Source organism: Sceloporus undulatus, chromosome 4, assembly GCF_019175285.1.
Source record: "Sceloporus undulatus isolate JIND9_A2432 ecotype Alabama chromosome 4, SceUnd_v1.1, whole genome shotgun sequence".
NCBI classification, from domain to species: Eukaryota; Metazoa; Chordata; class Lepidosauria; order Squamata; family Phrynosomatidae; genus Sceloporus; species Sceloporus undulatus.
Genome location: NC_056525.1, coordinates 207100579 through 207127427, shown reverse-complemented (window position 1 = coordinate 207127427; position 26849 = coordinate 207100579). Strand labels below are relative to the sequence as shown.

General features: G+C 38.0%; 1 protein-coding gene across 6 annotated transcripts in view; it reads left to right on the top strand.

Moving 5' to 3' along the window:
• The window catches only part of EYA1 (EYA transcriptional coactivator and phosphatase 1), a 115345-nt gene extending 89732 nt beyond the window's left edge, over positions 1–25613 (top strand). For all 6 annotated transcript variants that reach the window (XM_042464248.1, XM_042464249.1, XM_042464247.1 and 3 more), the window contains 6 exons: positions 5249–5307; positions 5492–5652; positions 5832–5946; positions 6376–6497; positions 14588–14688; positions 22473–25613. In XM_042464248.1, the coding sequence (XP_042320182.1) occupies positions 5249–5307; positions 5492–5652; positions 5832–5946; positions 6376–6497; positions 14588–14688; positions 22473–22553 (639 nt within the window). In that variant the 3' untranslated portion in view covers positions 22554–25613. The remainder of the gene's footprint in view (positions 1–5248; positions 5308–5491; positions 5653–5831; positions 5947–6375; positions 6498–14587; positions 14689–22472) is intronic.
• Positions 25614–26849: the final 1236 nt, after the last annotated feature.

The window sequence follows — 26849 nt, the reverse complement described above, 5'->3', positions numbered from 1 at the left end:
TGAATGATGATGATGATGATGATGATGATGATGATGATGATGATGATGATGATGATGATAAAAGTTTATTTGTATTTTCCCACTTCTCCCAATGGATTGAAGTGGGATTACAACCACAAATCTCCATACAGGCAATCATGTCTAAAATACATATCATAAAAACATCACAAAGTATAAAAATTTAAATTACAGTAATCGCAGGGCAACGGGCAGTTATGCTATTATGACCGGAAGTGGGGTTTCCTAAAGTTCTTTATAGAAGGTCAGGTGGTATGCCCACTGGAAGAGATCTGTCTTTAGTGCCTTCTTAAAGGCATCTAGGGTCGTGATGAGACAGATCTCCTCTGGCAGATTGTTTCATTACCTGGGGGGCCACAGCTGTACAGTATATGCTCTTTTGGAAGTAACTGTTAATAATAATAAATAATAAAATAAAACTTTTATTTGTATCCCGCTTTTCTGTGATGCGACAATCAAAGCGGCTCACAACACATTAAAATCCACATTTACAACATTGTGTCCCAAATTTCCCCACTTAAAACAGGATTAAACATGGGTAGTCTAACAGATTCCTCCCTGTTGTCCTGAGGGTGCAGGGCAGATTGTGTAGGGAGAGGCATTCTAACTCAGGCCCAAGCCATGTAGGGATTTAAAGGTAACAACCAACATGAGACAGAGTAGTTGAAAGCCAAAAGTGTATTAACTTCACTCAACTGGATTTTTGCATGATTTTAAGGCACGTGTGTTATACCTACAAACCAAAGATAATGGTTACATTTCTTGAGACTATTTCAGATTTATCCAAGTTGTACAAATCATTGCATTTAGAAAACTAAACTGAGAGAATTGCCTGGAACATTTTATTTAATCGTTTGAATGATATAACCTGTTACAATAAGATAAAGTGCATATATTCTTCTCATTTCAAATACAGGTTATGTATCCAAAACATATTTTGTATTATCCAGTGTAGTTATTTTGTTTTTGCTCATGTGGTTTGAAGTATTCTTTATTTTAAAATACTTCAGAATCTCCTGAGCCTTTGAAATTGTAAATACAAAAAGTTTTCAGATTCAGTGATATGGGGAAGAGATTAGAGGTTTGTTGGTCATTTAACTGAAGCTTGTTTAAACCAAAGCCTAATTATCCTAGTCCAGCAAATAATGGTTTTTGAAAGTTAAAGCTTGTAAACCTGTTGACACTTAATTATGCCTAACCTCAATGCTGAACAATGCTTCTAATACCTCCTCCTAAGAACAAAAATCCTGAAAAGACAGAAAATAAACACAGGATGTTTACAGAAAAGACACAATCAATTCATTAAGAATTAGGAGCTAATTAGATCTGTCAGCTAAAGTTGCTCTTTAATGATTTATTTTTTGCATTTGTCCCAGAAGTTAAAGAAGATTAGTTTCTTTGCCAGCATGAAGTATTTGCCCATACATTTTCTTTTGTAGCTGCAGTTAAAGTAGAACCTGCCAAATGGTTTTCTTTTTGCTCCTTCATCTCCCCAATTCATGGTGTCTATTATTTTTCTCCTCTCTCATTTCATAATCTTTCTTCTTTCCACCATTTTGTTTTTTTTTTCAAGTATATTTTTGTTTTGAATAGTTTTTCCCACTGCACATTTCCCTGACATTAACATCTTTCCGAAACAGTACTTTTCTAATCCATCCTGCTTGTCTTTTTCTTACTCAACACCTGAAATACTATATGGGGAAAATCTCACTGTCAAAAGATGGGAAATGTTGGGATGTTTTATTGCTTAGATGTCTGCTGTTCTTAGCCACACATCAGAGATTCCATCTGTCTTTATGTGAGACCTTGTAATGTTTCAGAAGTGGTAATATTAGAACAGGGCCTAAAAGATCTTGGTACAGTCCTAGTCGCAAAAGGTGGTCATTAGCAAGCCAGTAATATATCATACAGTCCCCATGAAGAGGTTCATAATGGCTACCTTGACTCAGATTGTCGTGATATAGGAATTAAAGGATTCCAATGTCATGTTAGGATTGAAAGTGTACAAACAGTCATTATTAAAAATGAGATATTTTGTAGTAATTGGGTTTGTTTGTTTTAAGTGGTCTCTGTCCCTCGTAATTTATTGTGGTGTGTGTGTTTTTGGAGAGTGGGGGACAGTAGGGGATTTTTGGATTCAGCAACAAGAATGAACACACCCTACCTTTTATTTGAAAGGCAAAGACCACCACTTTATTGGTTACAGCTGAATAGACTTGGTTCCAAGGATCAATTGATCCAGCTGCTGGCCAATAGAATCCCATTTACTTGGTGGTAGATGCAGAAATCTGCCCCTGTCGTCACCATCCCTTGCCACTAGAGAGTGGGGCAGAGCATCTCACTCCAAGCTGGATGGGATCTGGTTGCCTACAACCCCAAGATCCCATAAGCCCCCCCACTCCCTGGCCAGTTATGAAAGGTACAAGTGTTCCATCTACTCTCATACTGGTGCTCCTATGCCAGGTATGAAAGGTATACAGTGGTACCTCGGGATACGAAATACCCAGGTTACGAAATTTTCGGGATACGAAAAAATCCCATAGGGAATTATTGTTTCGGGTTACGAATGTTTTTTCGGGTTACGAAAAAACTTTTGGTGCTTTTTTCGGCTTTTTCGCACGGAATCGCGGCTTTTCCCCATTAGCGCCTATGGCAATTCGGCTTACGAAGGCTTTTCGGGTTACGAAAGCGGCCGCGTTACGAATTAATTTCGTAACCCGAGGCACCACTGTATAGACAGGCTCCATCTACGTCCACATGCCAAACTGCCTGGTGTTGTGACAGTCAATATTAGTAATGTGATGCCACTAATAAAACAATAAACTAACAACAACCACAAAGAAATACTGGAGGAGGGGGTGTGAGAATGATAGTCAAACCTGACTGTTGACATGGGGGGTGAAGCAATTCATATGATGAAACATTCACTTGTTCCCAAGCTCTGCCTCCTGTCAGCCAACCAGGCTGAACTGGCTATTCTTGCCCCATACCAGAGCCTGAAAATCACATGGGCTTCTGGGGAACAGCACTAGGTGTCTGGAACATGGCAGCTATTCTTGCTTTACCCATAGTTCCAATCCACATATAGGTAATCCCAACAAGCCACAAAATGCACATTGGAGAGAAGATTGGTTTGAATTTACACTTCTGGAAGAAGGAGGAGGAGGAGGAGATACAAAGAAATCCTGTAGCACCTTTGAGACTGAGAAAAATAAAATTTGTAGCATATGTTTCCATAGACTCCAGTCCATTTCTGGAAGCAATACACCTACTTTTGACTCATCTTTCTCATTTCATTTCTCTCTACACCTGAAAATTTCACTTGGGTTTTGTGCAGTTTCCCAGAAGCTTTGGAGACAACAAAGAGGATTGCAGTGGAGAGGGGGATGCTGATGGGATGAGAACCAGCCTAGTTTTGAAACATCTTACTCTTTTGTTCCCTCCGTTATCTTCGGCCTTTCCAAAGCTAAAATTAATAGTGTTTGTGTTTTGCTTTGAGGCACAATGACTTTAAAAAGTTGATTAACCAAAGTGTATGTGTGCAGCAAAGTGCTCTGTTAGTTTGTTCTATTTTGAATTATTATTTTGACACTCACACTATTACAGCTCCAAATGTCTAGCTGCTTGGTAGCATGGATCAGAACAGCTACACCTGGGCACAGGATTTCTTGTATCTTTCCTTACAATTCATTTCTAATTTGAAATTTCTTTCAATATAAGTTCCATTTGTAATTAGAAAATGGGAGTTGTGAAAATGGATGATATATGAAAAATAATGGCTTTTCAGTTAATCTTTTATCAATGATTATTTAACAAGACTTGATCTTAACTGTGCCATTGATGATATAGGTACTAAACATCAAGTAGACTTACAAAGAATAATATTTTATTTCCTAAATTCCCTTCTGCCTTGTAACACCCACAGTACTTTGGTGCCAATGTTGTATTCTGCTATTCTGCATTATATTTGCAAAAGGCAGTCTTGCGTTCAAAAGACCTACACTCACAGTCGTCATGTGAGGCCACATAGACTTTTTCATTTTTTTTTTTCTTATCTGAGGTTGTTGACCTCAAGAGAGGAGAAGAAGGTTATGAGGTCAAAGTCTTTTCCTCCTTGGAGCTCACTTCTTGCTGGGAGAGGGTTGGCTAGAAAATAGATGTTTTAGAACAAGGGTTAAGGGTCATGATTTTAATTCTGTTAGGGAACAGCTGTTTTGAGTTTCTTTCCACTTCTATCTCCCCTCCTTCCATCACAAATCCATAGAGAGAGTGAGAAATTTGTTCAGAGGGAACCAGTAACACAGAAATATGTGACTCCAGTGTATTTAATACTTTTAAAAATGGTTCATCTTTGGTTTTGATATTCACATCAAGGAGAAGAAGGGTGTTTCTAAATAACAGAGATGTATATCTCAGATGCAAATTAAATGCCATTCTGAAAGGTGTTTTATTTGCTCACCAAATGTCAGATGCAAATAATAATTGATGTTCTGTAGCTCCATGTTACAGAGAAAACAAAAAACCACCATGCTCTCATTTAGCAGTTTTCCAGCTGATAAGCATACTTAACAAATGTGCATGGTTAAAAGTATGCATAATGATTTCAAGAGAGTAAAGAGTTATTTTGTAGAAGTTATTGTAAATGTTTAAAACTGCATTCTGGGCTTCATGTTTTAATAGTTTAAGTTTTACGAATCAATGGGACAAGGGAGGAAGAAGGCTCAATTCTCCAGTGAATGGGGGGAAAGAAAGACACAGATTTTTTACAATGTTTAATCTTATTTTTGTCTGCACTCATTTGAAACTTTTGCCTCAGGCTCTGCGGGTGTGTGGCTCAACAGCAATCAGAGGTCATAATTTCATTGGTGGTTAGCATCAGGTTTAATTTTTCTAATATGTTACATTTACAAAAATGTCTGGTTTTAGTTATGCATATGCATTGCCTGGAACAGCTTTAAGTAGCTGGAAGTTTGAAGCAACCTGAAAGCATGCAGGAACATTTATGGAATTCACAGGATAATTGTTTTAACTGCTGTCCTTTAAAATATGCTGATATATCTAAGTTCTATGTAAGAACAGAATCTTAACAATGTACATTTATTTTGTTACAGCAACATGAAAAGTGTATATATCTGTTGGTTTACTAGTCTTTTTAATGATGACCTGATGACAATATATATTGAACTACAATTATCAAATAAAAGTAATCATAGCTGCACTTTTATTATAGGAATGTGACCAAGTTCATATTGATGACGTTTCATCAGATGATAATGGACAGGACTTAAGGTAAGTTGAAGCTGATTCAAAGCACAACAGGGGCTGAAAAATTATTTTAAATAATAATAATTCTAGCACAATACTACTTTCACTTCCTTTTTTACAATGCAACTAAGTTATGAGTAAAATACTCAGTTACAGTTTCTCTGGAACAATCTGATAATATTTGTTTTATTTTTTGCAACTAAATCAGCACCTATAACTTTGGAACAGATGGCTTCCCTGCAGCAGCTACCAGTGCTAATTTATGCTTAGCAACGGGTGTGCGTGGAGGAGTGGATTGGATGAGAAAACTGGCCTTCCGATATAGACGAGTAAAAGAAATCTACAACACCTACAAAAATAATGTTGGAGGCAAGTGCCCATCATTCAGCCTCCTATATAATAATTGTCTCACTGCTTTCTCAAGCTTTTCAACATGGCTGTGTTTACTCAGCTACTTAGAAGTGTAGACTCTATAGAACTGTAAGATGTGGTAAGTGATCTTAGCCGAAATGCAAACACTACAGTGCTTGCCCTTTTTCCCTTTGCAGGTCTTCTGGGTCCAGCAAAGAGAGAAGCTTGGTTGCAGCTTAGAGCAGAAATTGAAGCCCTTACAGATTCTTGGTTAACACTTGCACTGAAAGCACTAACACTCATTCACTCTAGGTAAGTGGTATCAAGCTGGGGGAGTTATGCAAAATAATATGAACTAATAAATTAGGACATCTTTTCTTTTTAAAAAATTACTCCACATTTCTTCATTTCTAATGTACCGTACATTTTTCTAAAACACATTTTTACTTTTGCTTGTGTTTAAAATAGCACATATTGCTGGACATTGCTGTGTAATTTCAAATTACATCCATGAAGTAAAGGAATTAAATAAGAATGAACTAGTTAATTTTATCCATGTCTGTCCATGTTGTCCTAAAGGTTCCCATTAACAGATGTTTTTGCCATGAATCAAGGTTGCATGGGCTCTCCAAATGTTATTGGATTGCATCTCCCAGCATTCCTCACCATTATCTATGCAGGCTAAGGCTGCCAGGAGTATAGTGGTATATTTTTAGTAAGAATGTTTTTACTTTGTTCTAGGACAAATTGTGTGAATATCCTAGTGACGACTACTCAGCTTATTCCAGCTCTTGCAAAAGTCTTGCTGTATGGCTTAGGTGTAGTATTTCCAATAGAAAATATTTACAGTGCAACTAAAATAGGTAAGTTACTTTTACAAGGAGCAGCAGCTATTACTGAAAAGATGACACAATTGTTTAACTGTTGGTATCTCTTTTTCCCATGGAGCAAAATAATTTTAAATTATTCTGTGTTTCTATACACAACAAAACAGTGCAACCTGCAGAATTTCCTGTGTCTGTAAATCTTGAACTGAATTTTAATAATAGGAAACATTAAAGTTAATTTAGAAGATTGTTTCCTCTAGTCTGGCCCATTACGCCATCTGTCACTCATTTGCTGCTTTTTGCCTCTCATTTCTCCCCACTGATGGCTGGTGTATAAGAATATTATGTTTAACAGTGTTCTGTTTGTTTTTTGTTCTTTTAATTTTACAGTATCCATTAAAGTTCTCCGTTAAAGGGAGACTCTAGAGCTGCTTCCTCTGAGCTATATTTATATATAGGCCAGGATCCAAAGACCTACTTTAGGTGTGTCCAAGAGCTTGTATGCATCTACTGACACTGTTGATTCTTTCTTTCTTTGATTATGGACTTCATATGCTATATCAGAAATTGCTTTGTTGAGCCTCCTAAAGAATTTTTTTTTAAAAAGACTTTTGCCATGTGTTCAAGGACTTAATATTTAAGGAACACTGAGCAGTTAGAACTGATCGTGCAGTTCTGTGATACTATACTTGTAAATGGCTTGGGCCCAGGGTACTTGGAGGACCACCTCTCTCCATACAATCCGCCCCGCACACTCAGGTCTGCCGGGAAGCAATTGCTAAGGGTTCCAGAGGCTAGATATGTCGCCACCACGCAGAGAGCCTTTTCTACCTCGGCCCCCAAGCTCTGGAACTCGCTTCCCGTCGAGCTCTGCTCGGCCGCCTTGCTGGAACAATTTAAAAAGGGGTTAAAAATACACCTATTCCAGAAGGCATACCCTGACCCCTGATGACCCCTGATGTACTCCCTTCCTCTCTCCTCTCAGCAGCATTGTTGAGCTAGCGTGAGACTGTTTACTGTATGATTTGTTTTTATGATGTTTTTAACGGTTTTTATTGTTATATGTGTTGTGTTGTGAAACCGCCTTGATCTCTGGAAAGGCGGTATATAAATAAAATTTTATTATTATATTATTATAAGAAAGTAAACAAGAAGTCTGGCCTTAACCCATTAAGATGTTATGAATGTATGTGGTAATTTTCAGTTCACTACATAATTCTTCATCTGTATTCACAACAGCCTTGTGTAGGGATGGATAGGTTAGATAAATTCATTCCATCCTGTTTTTTATGACTTTTTCTTTTTAAAGTACTGGTGTATTTAAAACAAAAGTGGGCTATGTGTAACTTCCATCATCCCACGTGCATCCTGACCTCATTTATCCCCTCCAAAAAATTGTTCCCTCTCCTAATTGGATCCTCATCTTCTGGGTTACACAATTTATTGTCAAAATGCATTCGCTCATCTCCTGGGCAGGGAATACTTTGGTCTTTTTGAAAGAAAAACATTTTTTAGAAATTGAAGGTGATGACTTCATGTGTCTTGCAAAGGAGGTTGGCAAAGAAACAAAGCCCCAAGTAGATGAAATTGCTTTTAAAAGTCAGATTGAACCCCAGAGGCTTCCCTTTAGAGATCTTTCCTTGAGAATTACAGGGAGTCAGAGGTGATGTTGCATGCATGTCTAGTGGAGGGCAGAAATCATGATGGACCATCAGAAGTGCCCATGTTTGGTTTAAAATGTATACATTTTCCCATCAAATTTCCAGATATTTATTTATTTATTGGTATTCAGTTTTCCTTAAATATTCATTTTTATGCATCTCCTAATATGTACATTTTTGTATGCATTTTGGAGTTTTAAAAAAACTGAATTGAAAAGTTTGGAGAAGTGTGCATCTGCAGGACAAGTTTATTTGGGTATATATATTAGTCTAAAAATTCAATCAGATCTCTTTACAACACAGTATGAAACAGGTTCTCCCTGCCCCCACATCCCTAATCCTGCAATCATCTCAGAAAGATACTGTACAACAAAATACAAAATCTACAAGTAGTGATACCTTTATTGGGCCAACTCCAAAGCATAAAATACATTATGTAAGCTTTTAAAGCTTCACTGGCTTAATTAATAATAATAATAATAATAATAATAATAATAATAATAATAATCCGCTTAATCACTTGGAATCCAAGTGGATTACAACAATAAAATGAGATACAGTTAAAAATTCTAAAAACTGCTATCCTCCCCAGTATAAAAACATAGCAATACTAAAAAAAAGATTAAATCAGAAAGACATTAAAACAATAATATAAATTAACAGTTAAACTCAATTTATAGCAGGGTCCAGATAAGATGGGAGAGAGGATGGAGAAAAGGGGGGGGTTGCAGGTAAGTAGAGGTATTTGGATATAATGGGGCAAAAGTGTTAAAAATTATACAGGAGATGATGAAAGGCAATAAAAGAAAGGCAATAAAATTTCAAGTCCATTAGCAACAAAGCCCCCAAGCCTTGCAGCCATGCAGGATCCAGGCATGAAAGAGAAGAGTCAACAGAGAAGCCATGTGGGATCTGAGCACGTGAGAAGAAATAACAGGGAGTGGCTTGGAGGGAGGATAAGAGCACCTCTGTCCCCCTACAGCCCCACAGGATCTGGACCACAAAGGAAAAGAAACAACAGAGAGAATTTGGGAGGGAGGGCAAGAGTCCACAGTCCAGGCCACAAGAGCCCAAAGAACAACAGAGAGAAGTTGAAAGACAGCCATGGAACTAAAGAAAGGAGGACACAAGGGGAGAAGGGAAACCAAGAGAGGCATGAGGGGACAGGGACTGAATCGAACAATTAAACTACAATGGTAGCAATGGTAGAGAGGCAATCAGTTACTGGACAGCAGCAGTAGTGGTGTGTGACACCTTTGAGAGAACAGTAGTGACCCCATAGCTGGCACAAGTTGGCATGCACGGAGGCTGAGGTGACCCTCCTTGAATGACCCAATCACCAAGAAAACCCTAAGATGAGACATCGCAAGTGAAACACAGAAACACAGAACACAAACAAAGAGATGGGAAGAAACAAAGGGAAATCACATTTGCAAGACTAGCCAAGATCATAGGAACACCTAAAAGATAACGAGACAAGTAGTAGACATGATCAAAGATACAAATGCTGTCTGAAGCAGCACCACACATGTAATAATTACAGGGAATGTGAGAAGCATGAGCTAAGAGAAGCTACACATAGTAAAAATGGAAATGGAGCACACGAACATAACAATACTGGGTGTAAGTGAGGTAAACTTGACAAAAATGAGCCACTTCAACTCAGACAACTACACAGTGTTCTACTCAGGGAACAAAAAGATACAAAAGAACAGGGTGGCCTTCATACTAAGGAAAGATGTGGCAAAGGCAGTCAAAGGATACAATGCAAAATCAGATTGAATAATCTCAATAAGGTTTCATGGAAAACCTGTGAATATCAACATAATTCAAGTATAATGCACCAGCCACAGAGACAGAACAGGAAGAAATGGAGAGATCTATGAAGGATTACAGGGAAAAATTGATAACACACCAACACAGGACATCAAGCTGACCAAAGGCGATTGTAATGCCAAAGTTGGCAAGGAAGAATCAAAAACAGTAGGCAGATTTGGATTAGGCAAAAGTAATGAAACGAGTGAGCATCTGATAGATTTTCATGAAGCCAGCAATCTATTCATTGCAAACACCTTTCTTCATAAAACCAGAAAGAATGCTATATACATGCACATCACCAAATGTCCAACACAAAAACCAAGTAGATTTTATAAGTGGAAGTAAAATATGTAGAAGCGCCATACTGATGGCCAAGACTAGACCCAGCATTGACTGTGGCATGGATCACGAATTACTTATATCAAAAATAAGAGTAAAACTGAAGAAAAACATTTTTTAAAACCAGTCATCCTTCCAAAATATGATTTAAACAATATCTCAACAGAATTTATTGATAATATAGGGAATAGATTTGCACTATTAGGCATAATGGACTGAGAACCAGAACAACTATGGACAGAATCCAGGGACACAATAAAAGAAGAATGCAAACAGACACTTTCAGTCACCAAAAACAAAGATAAAAAACCATGGATGCCAGATAAAACTCTACAAGCAGTAAAGGAAAGAAGAGAAGCAAAACAAAAGGAAGACAGGAACAAACTCAGAACTAGGAATCTAGCAGTACAATGACTAGTATGAAAAGACAACAAAAATTATTACAATGACCAATGCAGAGAAAATGAAGATAACAACAAAAAGGAAGAATGAGTGACTTATTCCACAAGATCTTGGAAAACAAAGGGAAATTTAAACCAAGGTCTGGGATACTCTATGACAAGGAAGATAGGATAATTCAAGACTAGAAAGGAATAAAAAGACACTGGATGCAATACACAGAAGAGTTATATAAAAGAGATGAAAAATGAAGGACACACGGAATTGAAGAGCCATAAGAAAACAAACCCCCAGATTCTAAAAAGTGAGGTGGAAGCTACAGAAAGAGAAATTGTGAAATACAAATCACAAGGAACAGATGATAGTCCAGTCAAACTGCTGCAATCCATATTGACAGAATCATCTCTAGTGCTACCTAACAGATGGACAAACAAATGGGTACTGGAGCAGATCATGCCAGAAACCTCCCTAGAAGCCAAGATGACAAAACTCAGGTTGTTGTTCTTTGGACACATCATGAGAAGGCATGAATCATTGGAAAAAACAGTAAAGGTAGAGAGAAGTAGAAAGAGAGGAAGGCCGCATGCAAGATGGATGGACTATTAAAGAGATCAGGAGTATGAGTTTGCAGGAATTGAGCACAGCAATGGAGGACAGAGGGTCTTGGAGATGTCTCATCAGCAGGGTTGCCATGGGTCGAGATGGACTCGAGGGCAGTTAACAACAAAACCCAGAAAACAAAATGATGGCCAAAAGGTGGAGTTGGGGGGTCACATCCACATAAAGCATGCTCCGACTCCTCCCCCTAGGGCACTGTGATGCCACACACTGCTCCACACAGCATGCGGCATCAAGGCGCTTCTCCGGTGCTGTGTTGAAGGAGCAGCATCTCAGCAGCCTTTGATACCATCCACCATGGTATCCTTCCGGGACGCCTGAGAAAGTTAGGTATCGGGGGCACTGTGCTCCAGTGGCTCCAATCCTACCTCTTGGGAAGGTTCTAGATGGTGAAGCTGGGGGACAGCTGCTCTCGTAAAAGAGAGCTGACATCTGGCATCCCTCAGGGTGCCATCCTGTCCCCCATGCTATTTAACATTTACATGAAGCCCCTGGGACAGATCATCCGGAAACATGGAGCACGGTGTTATCAGTACGCTGATGACACCCAGATCCACCTCTCCATGTCTCTGACTGATACAGTGACTAAGGAAGGCACCTCTCCTCTGGATGCCTGCCTGAGGTCAGTAATGGACTGGATGAAGGAAAACAAATTCAGGCTGAATCCAGAGAAAACAGAGGTACTCGTGATAGGTACCCCAGGTCCAGGCAGGGAGATTTGTCATCCAGTCCTGGATGGGGTCACACTTCCCCTAAAGGACAAAGTTTGCAGTTTGGGAGTACTCCTGGACTCATCTCTACAGTTATCATCTCAAGTGGATGCGATGGCCAGGAGTGCTTGGTATCAGCTTCGGCTAATATGCCAACTGTGTCCCTACCTGGACTGAAAGGACCTTGAAACTGTAGTACACGCACTAGTAATCTCTCGCTTAGATTTCTGTAATGCGCTCTACATGGGGCTATCTTTGTACCAAGTTTGGAAGCTTCAGCTAGTCCAAACTGCAGCAGCCAGAGTGGTCACTGGGACCTCAAGGTCAGAACACATAACACTTGTACTAAAATCTCTACACTGGCTGCCAATCAGCTTCCGGGCCCAATACAAAGTGTTGGTTATTAACTTTAAAGCCCTACATGGCTTGGGCCCAAGTTACTTGAGGAAATGCCTCTCTCGATATAATCCGCCCCACACTCTCAGAACAACTGGCAAGAACTTGCATGATTACTCTAAGGTGAGATTAACCAAAGAGCATATCCAGCAATGGCCCCTACACTTTGGAATAACCTTCCGGAAGAGCTCCGACTCACTTCCACTTTGGATGCCTTTAAGAAGGTGCTGAAAACTTACCTCTTCTGGCAAGCATACCCTCCTGATCTTTTATAGATTTGATGAAAAATTCTATCTCTCAAATAGGAGTATACCTCAGGATGTTAACTGAGATTTTATATTGTATTAACTCTTTTTAGATTATGCATGGTTTTTATATTGTGATTTTAATACTGTTAATAGAATTATTGTTGTTGAACAGTATAATCTGACTGTAATCTCACTTCGATCCATTGGGAGAGGTGGAAAAAGATAAATAAAACTTATTATTATTGTTATCATTATCACGCCCTGGAAAGACTGGATTGGGCCATGATGTGCAGTTGCCAAGGCCCCAATCCAGCTAGGAAAGGGGTGGTATCGCACTGTCCCTTAGGGGCTGGTCTAAAGAGCCCCTAAGAATAGGGAGGGGAGATATGCAAGAACTAAGGAAGATCCTAAAATGCAAATATATACAAGTGAGAATGAAAGTTAGAATCATACCAGCCATTGTATGCCCTATTACCATGTATGGATGTGGGAGCTGGACAGTTACGAAGGTGGATAGGAAGAAAATCAATTCATTTGCGATGTGGTGCTGGAGAAGAGTGCTAAGGATTCTGTCGACAGCCAAAAAGACAAACAAATGGGTCCTAGAGAAGATCAAGCCAGTAATCTCCATGGAAACCAAGATGACTAAACTGAGACTGTTGTACTTTGGTCACAAGAAGGCACAACTCATTGGAAAAAAAATTAATGCTAAGAAAGGTGAAGGAAAACAGAAAGAGAGGAAGGCAGCATGCTAGATGAATGAATTCTATTAGGGCATGAATTTACAGGTACTAAGGAAAACGATGGAGGATCAGGAATCTTGAAAATATCTCATCCACAGGGTCACCATGAATCAAAATTGACTCCAGTTGACAGCAACAAAGGCAACAGAAAAGTAACTTCCCTTGAGATCCAGCTCTGGTTGTAATGCAGTTAAAATTTTATTACCTACCTTTTATTACCCTTTCTCCTTAATTCTCCCATGGTCAAGAAGGGAAGGCTGCATGCATTGAAATCCCTCAACACCATCTTAACTGATAACAGAGTAGCATCTGAAACAGAATGTACATCTGTGACTCTAACAATGCCACTTTCTCTCCTGTATGATTTTTAACATTGTTGCCTGATGAAAAAGCCAGTGAAGCTTTGAAAGCTTGCATAATTTATTATATTTTATGCTTTGGAGATAAAGGTATCGCTACTTCTGGATTTTGGATTATGTTGTTTTTTGTTGCATGGCCAGCACAGCTAGCCCTCAATATGTTTCAAAGAGAGATGCTTATTTGTTTCTTTTCACTTCCAGGTCAAGCAGTATTACCATGAAACAATGACAGAGCTGTAAATATGAAAATTCAGAAGTATCACCACCTCAGTTTCCCAGATAATAACATTAGGGACATTAGTCACATATTCTTGGAAGGTACTTGCCCAATATCAGTTTGGAATAACAGAGCAGTTAAAAGCTAATCAGGGATGAGCAGGAGGAATGATTATAGACTGTACAAGCATGGTGTAGTGGTTTGAGGACTGGACTATGATTTTGGAGATCAGGGTTCCAATCCCTGCTTAGGCATAGAAACCCACTGGGTGGTCCTGGGCAAATCATACTCTCTCTGTTTCAGAGGAAAGCAAAGGCAACCGCTCTCTGAACAAATTCTACCAAGAAACATCCATGATGGGGTCATCTTAGGGTCATCATAAACCAGAAGTGACTTGAAGGCAAACAGCAACAAGATCATAGTTTTGTTTTCAGTGATCATATGAAAATAACCTAGTGTGGACATAATGCCCTTAATACAATGATACTACATTGTAAAATGTTTGTAACTCTATTGTTTGATTTCTTAATTTGAATAAAATGCTACATGATTGCTTAAAATTAGGGTTTGATCATATACAATTGCACAACCTATAACACTTTGTGCTATTTTTTTCAGGGAAAGAAAGCTGTTTTGAGCGCATAATTCAAAGATTTGGAAGAAAAGTAGTATATGTTGTTATAGGAGATGGTGTGGAAGAAGAACAAGGATCAAAGAAGGTAATGAGGCAACCTTTTAAGCTTCCAAAGCAAAACTTAAGTTAGATTAATTTTTCATCAAGGATTCTTTAGCTTCCACCATTATGATGCTGTACCCAGTTTCTTGAGGTTAAGCCGTGTGACTTATTTTGTTTATACAAGTACAAGATTGCGTTATTAAGTGTCTTAACAATTAATACATGATTTCCCTTGAGGTTTGGAGGCTGGAAAGCCATCTGTTGGGGTGATGCTCTAGCTCAGTGAATTGAGTGGGAATCACACAGAAATAGCTCAGCCACTCTGGGTTTTACTGTTGCTCCTCCCACAGCTGCTGTGAATTGAATGAAAATCCTGCCAGTGCAGGAAATTAGTTTCAGCATTGTTGATTCCATTGTTGATCTCTCAGCATTCTTCATCATTGGTTATCATGGTTGAGACTGTTGGGACTTGCAGTACAGTGGGCCTTTATTGGTTCAAGGACCCTCCGTGGATACCACAATCTGTGGATGTACAAATCTTATTAAATACAATGGTATAGTAAAATAGTAATTTCAAAGACATAGCCATGTTAGTTTAGAAAATCAGTATGTGAAGGGATCTTGTTGCATCTTTGAGATTAACAGAAAGAGAGACTGCTTTATAGGTCTGTCCCTGGACATTCTACTCTACCCCATGCACTTGAGGAAATAGGCTCAAGTCTATGCTCATGCTACAACTTCTCCCTTTCAGTTAGTTTCAAAGGTGCCACAAGATCCCTTTGCATGTTGATACTAAAATGGTGACCCCTATATTAAATGTCAAAACCAAGGTTTTCTTTTTGGAATGTATATATTTTAAAAATATTTTGAAGCCATGGATTGTTGAATCCATGGATAAAGAATCTGTGGATACTGAGGGACTGTAGTTCTAACTACATATTTTTGCATCAAGCAGAAGTCTGACATATATGGACTACAAGACCCTTTCCAATTCTGTGATTCTATGTTATTCTTTTAACATCATTCTGTTGTAACTTTTAAATCAATACTCCTACTACCTGCAAATTATGCCATGCAATCTTAACTTTTTCACAGAAGTAAGTGCTACGATGGTCAGTGGGCCATGTGTGTGCCTTCAAGTCACATGTCAAAATATGGCAATCCTATGAATTTCATGGGGCTTTCTTGGGCAAGGAATACTCAGAGGTGGTTTTTTCCAGTTCCTTCCTCTGAAATATTGCCCACAGCACCTGATATTTATTGGAAGTCTCTCATCTGAGTTCTAACTAGAGCTGATTCTGCTTAGCTTCCACGATCAGATGGAATCTGGTACCTTTAGAATATTAAGGACCTTTCAGTGAGCCTTCAATGAATACTTATGGACTATGAAATAGTTAGACTTATTGATAACATAAAAAAGAAAAAGAAACAATTTCCAAATATGCAGATGACTTTGTGCAAGTGGATCACCCTGCATTCCTTGTGAACCATTACTGTGAAATGACAGACAGCATGAAATGACACTAAATAACAAACCTGTATTTCAGAAGGCTAAGGGCAGTAGCTGAAGTAGTCCTGAAAAGGGGGGAGCCACTATCCCTGTAGGGATTTTGTTTTGTTTTATTTGCATCAGGGGAAGGCTCTCCAGACAAAAAAGCTTCAGGATAGGTGGCAGGTGCCAGGAACTTCATGATGTTTGAAAATTGGTCTTTGAGTTTTTACATAAGCAGCATGATAGCATTGGAAGAAAATGGCTACCTCGTGGATGCATCATTGTACATGCCATCTCATCCATAATTTGCATCATGCTTAAGTGTCATTATATGTCTGTAGTTCTAAAAAACAGTGCTGGTCTTACCAGGGAATAATTAATTACAGTAGCTCCTCTGTTTTCACAGAGAATCTGTTCCAGACCCCACCCACCCACCCCCACAAAAATAGAAAATCCTCAGTATTCAAGCCCCATTGGCTTGAATGGCAATGCACAACCCATTTTCTCCCCCTCTGTTTGCCGCAGATGGAGGGGTGACTGTACTGCTCAACTAGTTTGAATCTCCATTGCATCTTTTGATCTCCCCCTGATGAAAAAAAGGAAGCTATAATAACGAGTTTTCATAAAATGACAGCCTCTGGAAATTGACTGGAAAGATACTACTAAAATGTAGTAGTAGTTTGCTTCCCTCTCTGGAAGTGTTTACAGAGCAAAAACCTATAGGATGCTATATGCAAGTAGGGTTGATTCTCTTGTTTTTCCAGAGTCCAAATCTTACTCTGAGTTTGGCTAGGCCTTAGCCTGTGTCCAACTTAGTTTTGATTACTTTAGAAGGAAGTCCCCTTTGCAAAAGGTAAAGCAAGAATTGGTCTGAGGTTCCCTGATTTGAGTCTGGCTTTGTTTGAATCCAGTGTGTGACCCTGATTCTAATCCATTTGATGATGTTAGAAATGTTCTTTGACAAAGAAATTATTTGTCACTTGTATCAGTGCATAAACAGATTCTGGTATGGCCTTTCACAAAACATAATTTTTAGATATGTGAACGGAGCAGATAATACTAAAGGTTCTCTAAAGGAATTTCTTTAATGTTGCCGGAAGGACTTCTAGTCCTGAACAGTGAGATTTTTCTTCTGGCAAAACAACAGTGAATTCAATGGGATTATATCAACAAGGAATGTGGTAACTATATGTATTCATGTCTAAGAAAAACATCTTCCAGAGTCTACAACGATTCAGATTCTTACCTCACCTCAAAAATACTACTTTTCAAGTTCTCCGTGACTATATTTATATGCCTTTAACTTAAAGGTTTCAATTGTGGCTTTGCCTCAAGGCCAGAATAATAAAGGACACCCTGTGGTTCTGTTGCTCCCATAGCTGCCAGCAGGGAGATTTTCCTCCAATTTTCCCTGTTCTTTGGGGGAAAGAACAAACTGTGCTGGCTCTCTGCCCACCACAGCAAATACACTTTCTCTGTTCTGTTGACCCAAGCTGGCATAGAGTTGAATGAAGAGGCGAGCTGGAGCCAGGGTTGCACTCTTCGTAACACCATCTACAGCACATGGTGAGGTTATATAACTGTTGAAGTGCATACTTTTATTTCTAATGCAGATCAAGCTTACAGTGTCAACAGCCAAATCCCAAAGTAAAAATTTAAAAAATTGACTTTGAGGGTGAGCTACGTTTAAATATTGCATAAACTAATTCTACACATTCCTAGTTGTTACTTGGCTCAAGTGGTCAAGCCAGCTTCTCATCTCAACCTCCAGCTGACAGCCAAGACACCAAACAGCTATCTCTAGTTGCAAGTTGTTCCTCAAATGCATGTGTCTAGTTTCATCTTTCCCTCTTCTTAACTTTATCCAGTAGTGATGCCAGCTCAAATACAGTGATCAGAACACTGAGTGGAACATTGAATATTGAGTAATAGTGGAGTATGTGAGCTGGAGTGGAAGAGTGGGGAAGGTAAAATGTTCAGTTATTCTCAAGCTCTCAAAATTGTATAGAACACCAACAAGTAGTCTTGTATATTTTATTTACATGTTTTAAAGGATTTAATGTTTCACACCAGCCATCACAATTTCCCAGTCTGAATCGCTATTTGGACAGCAACCTCTAGTTACCAATAAAATGTTCTATTCCTTTCTGATTGCAGTGGTTTGTCTATATAGTTAAATGAGATAGCATCAACAAAACATACCTTAATCTCATAATATCCCCATAGTTGTTCATGTGTACTGTGAATATTATTTTATAGATAGGCAGGCAGGTAAACTTTATCTCTAAAATTACCATGGCATCTTTCAACTTGAGATGGACCAGACAAGACAAATTATAAAAACAAAGTTATAAAACAAATCAACAAGCAAAAACCAGAAAAAAAACATTATATTTAAACATCAGTTTGCGACAACTCAGAGCAGTTGAAAAGAAACATTTGATTCCAGGGATCAGACACAATGAAAGAAATCATTTTAAAAGTTTTTTTAAAACAATACTTCTGTAAGCTGAGTATTGAGGGGAGGGGGAATGTAATATGACAGTTTTAACATAAGGAGTTCCAGCATCCTGGACCAGATGTAGGAAAGGCCCTGTCCTACACACCTACCAATTTCATGTCTGATAGAAATGAGACATGGAATAAAGAATTAGGCAGAGAAATATTAAAATAGCCTTTCATATTTTCATTTTAATGATAGCTGTCTGTGTTTACTGTATGCTGTAAAAACTGATACATGCAACCTCTTGCTTCTGAAAAATAGAAGAACATGGTAGTCTGAAATCAACTACTTACTGCATATTGAAAACAGCCCTGAATCTCTTATGAGAAAGCTTGTGCTCCCAGAAAGTGATATTGCAGTACATTTTCTGTAGTCAATTTCTGAAGTCAATTGCTGTATTTGTATTTAAAAAAAAAAAACAGATTTCAAACACGTTTCAGCATAACTGGCACATTTTGTAAGCTGGATCTACATCAGAGCTGCTTTTTATGCAATCTTAGTTGTAACTGAACTTGTAAAAAACAACTTGCATATCCTTTGATAGAATTCTTTCACAATGAACTATTTTTAAAGCATCCCTTTTGATTGATTAGAAGAAATATGATTCATGCAGAATGCAACACTCTCTTACATTTCACTCATATTGACTAAGTCATGACATTGTCACCTTTCCATAAGCTGTTATTTCTTGCAAACGTATTTTATAAGATAATTAAATATTCACGTCAAGCAGTAAGTGTCAAAAATCTATCTGGACTACTTCTCAAAACAGCTGATATAGGTGCAACTGTAAGGAATCTGTTATTACGTATAGTATTCACTATCTTTGTGTTTGTCTCACAAAAGAGAAATGAGAGAGAAAAAAAGAGTTTATCGTGTTGGGGAATTCGCACATCTAAACACTATTAAAATTACTCATAGAAAGAAGCAGATGTTTGCCAGAATATTTGGTTTTTGGCCTAGCTGTTCCCAAATTGCAATCTTTAGGTTCTTTATTTGTGAACAGATTGAATGACATGTTGAGTTGGAGATTCTTTTTATGAGTTTGTGGTGATGCAAAATGTGTCATTGCCACACGAGATATGGGGCAAGTTGGAGGCTGTTTACTTTTTAAGTAGCAAGTGAGTACTTATTAAATTGGGCCAAAAGGATTAGCTGCTGTTCTCGGTAGAAACATAAGAAGGAAGGGTTATAGCATAAACCACTAATGATCTGCAAGTCTATGTGGGATGAGTGCAGTCTGGAATTTCTACCATAGTGACTGACTGTTCTTACTTCATGGATCCAGTGCCAGAATGCTACATGACTGTCTGCTCAGAAAGTTTGCATTTGGCAGAACTTTTGGGTAGGGCATGAAGAATACAAATGTGTGAAAGTACAGCTCTGATCTTTTCTGTATCATTCTATGTAAAAAGACCACAAGGACTATCTATAAAAAATCCACAGATAAGGCACTCCTAAGAAATGGCCATACAAACATCATCTTTTTTAAAATTCTTCAGTGAGGGAGAGTCCACTACCTTCTTAGGTAGTCTATTCCAATGTCAAACTGCTCTTATTATCAGGAAATTCATCCTAAAATTTAGCTGGAATCACTTTTATTGTAATTTGAATCATTTGTTAGGTGCTCTAGAGCCTTATCACATGAGAAAAGAAAGCGGAAACAGAGCCAGAGAATAGCAGCTTTCTCTGTGCCTTACCACATGACATCATAGTGCTTCAGTTCTCTTCCCACAGGAGTTGGTTGTAAAAGCACATCTTTTATCTGTCTGGAAAAATCTGTTATGCCAGGGATTCACAACCTTTTTGACTCGTGGAGCCCTAAGGGCTTCACAGAGCACAGGTTGGGAACCACTGTGTTAGAGAAAGGACATGTTTTTACCACCATCTCTTGTGGGAAGAGAATTTATCTTCTAGGCAGGCATGGAAACTCTACTGTCTTCCCAGGACTGTTATAGTTTTAATATTGTTTTGGTCCATTTTAAATAATGTTTCTAGTTGTTATTTTAATGTATTATTGCTTTAAAGTATATGTCACTTTGAAGACCCCAACAGGTAGAAAAGTGGTTTTTAAAGTCTTTAAATAAATGAATAACCAGAAGTCAGCCTTGAATTGGAGACAAATATGGTTCGGTAATGTTAATTGACTCACCCAAGACTTGCATTAGCCTGCACCATCTGTTCCTTTCTTATTGTAAGCTATATGTACTATCATGAACCCAACCTCAACATGAGCCAAGGAATAGCAAAAAGTGAAAAGGCTGAAAAACCAAAAATCTGGGCCTAATCAATTCCTTTGTTTTCCTCTCTCTTTCCCCCTGTCATGTACCCAAGTATACCTAAGTGATATTCATGCCAATGACCAATTCAAGTGGCAGCAGAAAAGGGAAATCTCTCTGCCCACCCACTCCTTTCCCTAGCATTTCCTGATTTTAGGGTTCATTTATACATATATATTACCATATGTAAATATTATGCAAATTTCTGCTCCTTTTCTTCCTCTCTTTGAAGCAAAGTGTTTTCATTTCCTCCCCCTCCTTCTTCTCTTCCTTCTCCTCTTCTGGCACACGAGGAGACCCAAATTATGAGTACTATTCAAGAGAGACCTGCATGGTTAATAGATGCAGAACATTGTTTTCTATCTTTTTAATTATTTACCTCAGGTGGGGGAGACTGTGGCCACCCAGATGGTGTTTGGTTCCAGTACTCAGCATGAAATTTTAGGAGTCAGAGATGATGGAGGTTGTAGGCCAGTAACATCTGGAGATGCTCACTCTGATTCATATGAAAGATATTTTGCTGACTTTGAAGGCCTACTTATGGCTTAAGGATAGTAAATTTTCAAAATCACATTTTCACTCTTTATGTGATATAATCTGTATTATTTCCTGTTATCCAGTCTTTGGTTTATACAGGTGTCTTGCAAACATACTTACAGTGTAGGTTCAGATTTTCTCTTTATTTAGCTCATAGAATGAAAACTAAACATTCATCTTTAAAATTTTCCATATGGAAACATTGTTATAAGATCAACATGAATAATACCATTTTAATATGAACCACTGGGAGACGCTTATCTTGAATATGGTTTGGGCGACACAGTGATATACTTTGAATCTCTGCTTTAATAATCTAATCTGCAAACAAGGGTTACAAAAATATTTTGATAGTGAACAGTATACCATTTTATAGTGACCAAATGTTTTATAATTTGCGTATAATTTGCATCTTTCTGCATATTAGGGAAGGTTTGAAGCTTTCCCTTTCTTTTCTTTTTTTTCTTTAAGAAATCATCCTCATTGCTTTCTGATAAAAAATGTTCCTTCACTGTTAAGATGCAAAACTTGGGAAATAGTAATATATTCTTGTATTGAAGAGTAGAGAAATAATGAAAAAACTATCATTATTTTCAACAGTCCAGAGTGAGGCATTGGATAGGGAATAGGCATAAATATAGACTTAAGAATAATTGCCCTTTCTCAGCCCACTTAATTATTTTTGTGCCAAGTCAAGCTTCCCTGATTTAATCTACTTGGTGTATCACATGTTTGGAGTGTATTTGCTCTAATAGTTGCAAATAATAACACACACACACACACACACACACACCTAGAAAGATATCTGCGATGTTGTAATCAATGTAGATACTCAATTTTAATATGTCCTGATGACTTGGCTCTGGAAACATTACATTTTTACTTTGAGTCAAGATATTTAAGTTGGTATGTTTTCAAATTGTCATCTTTCCAGCTTTGAATGCCTAGAGATACTGCAAAACTCATTAAATAACAGATAGACTTTTCTCTTTATTTTGTATTTGTATCATTCACAGCATGCCATGCCATTCTGGAGGATCACAAGCCACTCTGACCTAATGGCTCTTCATCATGCCTTGGAACTGGAGTACTTATAATAGCACTTTGTAACCCCACAACTTCCCTCTTGCCCATGGACAGTGTGCCTGTGTTTTGTGTCAGCACTGGGCTACAGAACTTTTGTGATTTCATCATGTTGATGTACAGCTGCAATTGGTCTTAACCTTTGCCCTTCTAGTAAATGGAGGAGCATGTCGCTTTCTTCAGAAACAGCTGTTGATTCTAGCACTGTGAATCCGAAGAAAACAAGCCATGGTGAGAATGTTTTGACAGTGTGTTCTTAAACATTTGCTACATTGAAAGGTTCATACCTGTGAAGGGACTAGGAAATGCTTTATGGTTTCTAGAATCTTCAGTGTGGTGCACACACACCTTTGAAAGTACAGCAAACTTGATTGCACAACAAAGACTGAGCTTTTTTTTAAAAAAAAAGAATCCCATGGATACATTTCTTGAAAAGGTTTACTTTTTTTAATTTCTCAGACCCAGGGTACTCTGTAAATCCTTACTTATTTATGAACAGACTCTGTTTTGACATCATCATCTAAATGTGGATAATGTATGATAAATGAATGGCTATACTGTGTCTTTGCCTTCTGATAACAAAATTATTTTGATTTTAGCACATTGCAAAGTAGTTTAAAGTATGTCTAATTTAAGCAAATAGGTACATCACTGAGACAATCGTGTACAGGAAGAATGTTTTTGTGTAAATTTGTAATGAATGGATGATGTTTTACATATTGTTTAGGCAAATACTATTGAAAGGTAGTAATGGCTTTTTGGTGAAGTTTGAGGCAGTGTGTGCACAAACTATTGTGCTGTGCCTTATGAAAGTATTGTGTATAAATATGTAGATAATGGAAATTTTTAGATCAGTTTGTCAAGACCAAAAGCATGGATGTCAAGTGTCAATAAGGAATACCTTTTTATTTCTTTTTTCCTTCTAGATTTTTCATCAGCAAATCTGTTATACCAAAATATCTCTTCTCCTTGCATCTTGCCCACAATGGTTGGCTTCTCATTTACATTTTGTACTTGAGTTGATAGGTCCAAGCACAAAATATATGTAACTCGCATCAGGTGATAGTGGTTTATATGTTTAAATGGCTACTTCTCCTGGAGACATGGATGCAGATGAAGGTTTGGTTGATCTATCACTGTTTTAATGAATTTTGCTAAGAAAAGCAGAAATTTAAATATGCATATATATTGTCAGGTGATACAAAGAATGTGTATCAGAACACACCTGGAAACTAAGAGTAGTACTCTGCTGTTTTCATCAGGTTGGATCCAGAATTTGCTTCTTGTAGATGAAAAGGTGCCATCCATTAATGAAAGGCTTCTAACCCAGTGAAAGAAACCCACTGGTGGAATGGGGGATGGCACTGGAGAATTGGCTCTCCAGAACAGTGGAGAAAGACTATAGGGTGAGGGGGGAAATTGCCCCCATTTTTCCACCAGTGGCAAAGTTCTGACAATGGTTCCATGCAGAGGATGCTGTCAGAAGTGGAAGAACATTCAATCCCACCTATTTTCTTTATTAATAAATATGTAGTGTGGGGAAAGTAAATACTTTTTTTCCTGAAGAAAAAAAACCAGAGTGTATCTTGACTGAATAAAATAATAAAAACAAAGTGTCCATGCACTCAGAAAGTAAAAATAAAAGCAACCACTTTACTTTAGAGTAAAAAAGATAAGCTCTTTCCAGAATTCAGTCAGTACATATTAACTATGGATTATCTGAATCTTTTGTCCCACTTCCTTAAAAAATAAAAAAAGAATTGTCCAAAATATTTTAAAACCTCACACTGAAGCCTGCCAAAGAACAGAGTGTAAAGAGTTGCAATTTAGTGACAAGCAGCTCTAAGGCAAAGAACAAAAAAAAGAAAGAAAGACCCTGACAATATGCTGAAAAGAGCAGAACATGGTATTTTAAATCATTCTTTACATGTGATGTTTTACATTACCTGGTGAAGCAGATCTCCCAAAGACCTTTCCTACCTATGTGGCGAGAAAACAAATAAAAAATGTAGTTTGCAGTGAGTAAAACCATCATACATGAAGTATTTTGTAATAATTTTCTTTTTCATTCATGACCTACTAATTTGATAAGAAATTAGAAACTGGCAAACATTTAGTTTCATCATTAATTTTCACTGTCACACACCAGTAACCCAGATTTTTCTATTGGTCCATTGCTGGCAATGGGCACAGTAAACAGTTATTGCCAATTTTGTTTAGACTGCTTGTAACCATCTTATACCACATTTGAACCATACCCATATTCTGTACAATATGGTTAACATAAACAATCTAGGCCATTTTACTTTGAGCTGGTTTAGATAAGTGGTGCTTTCTTATCCATTGTTACCCCATCCATACTTTCTTCCTTCCCCTGCCAAAAGCTTGGTTGAGCATACATTAGTACCATCAGTGCATTGCTCCATTTGATCAGCATTCTTAACCAAGATTGTGGTGGGAGGCTGCAATTGCATAACCTAGCCCTAGTGTTACAACCATGGCTAAGAGAAGCCCCTTGTTAGGTCTGTATTTTATCCATGGGTCTAAATGCTTAGCTGAATCAGGCCAGTGAAGTTTTCATTCTAAGCCTTGGTTCTTCTAGTTCTTTCTCCAACATCTGGATTTTTGTTTTATGAAATAAACCAATTTTAAAGCCAGCTGCTAGTAAAGCAACAACAGTAGCTGTGAGGTAACCCCTCCTTTCATGGAGGATGCATATTGCTGCTACAGTTTATAATTATTTTGTGGATTGTTTTATGGCACCCTGTCATCAATAACTTTATGTATCAAGAGCAATCCAATTCAGGGACTACTCATAGTCTGTAAAGTTAAGCACATACACAAGTCTTTTAATGACAGGGGCTGTAATTAGTTGTTTTTCTTTTTTGCTTTAAGCAAAATAGAGATGGACATTTTTTTCCTTTATTTCAATTTTTTGTAGTCAATATGCTGACTAAAAAGTTTTTTGTCTGGGCCTTATTGTACAAAACGTGTGTTGTGTCCGCAATTGTGTACAGAAATTTTCCTCCATTCATTTTGTGCTTAAATTAATAAAATTGATTTGTGACATATTATACACTTTTCTCCGGGGTTTGATTTCTAACATCCTTGATGTATGTCATATTTATTTTTATAGTAGGTATGGTAGCCAGAGTACATGAAGTTATTGCCTTCTGTTTTTCACTATCAATGTAAAGTACCTCACAGGTACATAGGCCCAAACTAACTTTATTACAGTAGTTGCTTATGGAAATCACCAAAAGATGATTGATAGTAACCTAGAGGTGGTTATAGCTAAACAACTAAAATGAGAAAATGCACCTTGCTACACAGTCAAGTGGAAGAAATCTAAGAGCAATATAGATGTGTTTTTGATATTATGATGCCTTATATAGTCCCCATGGTATCTCAGCAGAGTCATGAGAAACATCATTCACATGTGTTCTGATGACTGGAAGAATGGACCTCCTTCTCCCCATGCAACTCATAAGCAGTAAAGTAGGCTGGCGGGAAAATTACAACCATGGTGATAGTGTTGCAACTGTGATGTAGGCCTGAGACAGTCGGGCAGAAAGGAGCAGCTCAGACAGATCGAGACTGCAGCAGATTAGGACTGCAATGACCTCACAGCCTGCTCTGAAAGCGGGCCACCATCGCTGCCCCGACCTGTGCTGCCAGGTCTTGGCTCCTTTTCGCTCTGGTCCAAAGGCATCGGCATCAGCATAGCTTTGGGCCATGTTGAAGGCATACATCATTTGAACTCCATGCCTCCAAAGCATCTAGAAACTACTTCTTTTTGCCCGTCTGTTCTGGGTTTAAGTCATGATCATATATATGAAACAATTATAGCTGAGTAAATCTAAATATACTTAACTAAGTAGCTAAATTATTACTAGCCAATTTATTTCTTTTAAAAACAGCAAAGACTAAATACCATAAATATTGAAATACACACACACACACACACACACACACACACACACACACACTGCCCTGCAGTTGTGTATTCTCAAACACCATCAAACACAGCTTCTGCAGTTTGTACGGAACAAGGTATTTAACACACATATATGAATGATATTTGCTTGCTATTAATGCTGCCTGTACTATTGTTCACAGTTATATTCTTAACATTGTATTGTGCCTGTTAATGTAGTGGTTAGGGTGTAATACTAGTAATTATATGATCCAAGTTCAGCCTGAATCTGGCTGGGTAACCTTGGGCCAGCCATTTTAGCCTCACTTCTCTTACAAGGTTTGCTGTGAAGACATAATGGGGGAATGGAAGAAAATTATCTACAGTACAGTGC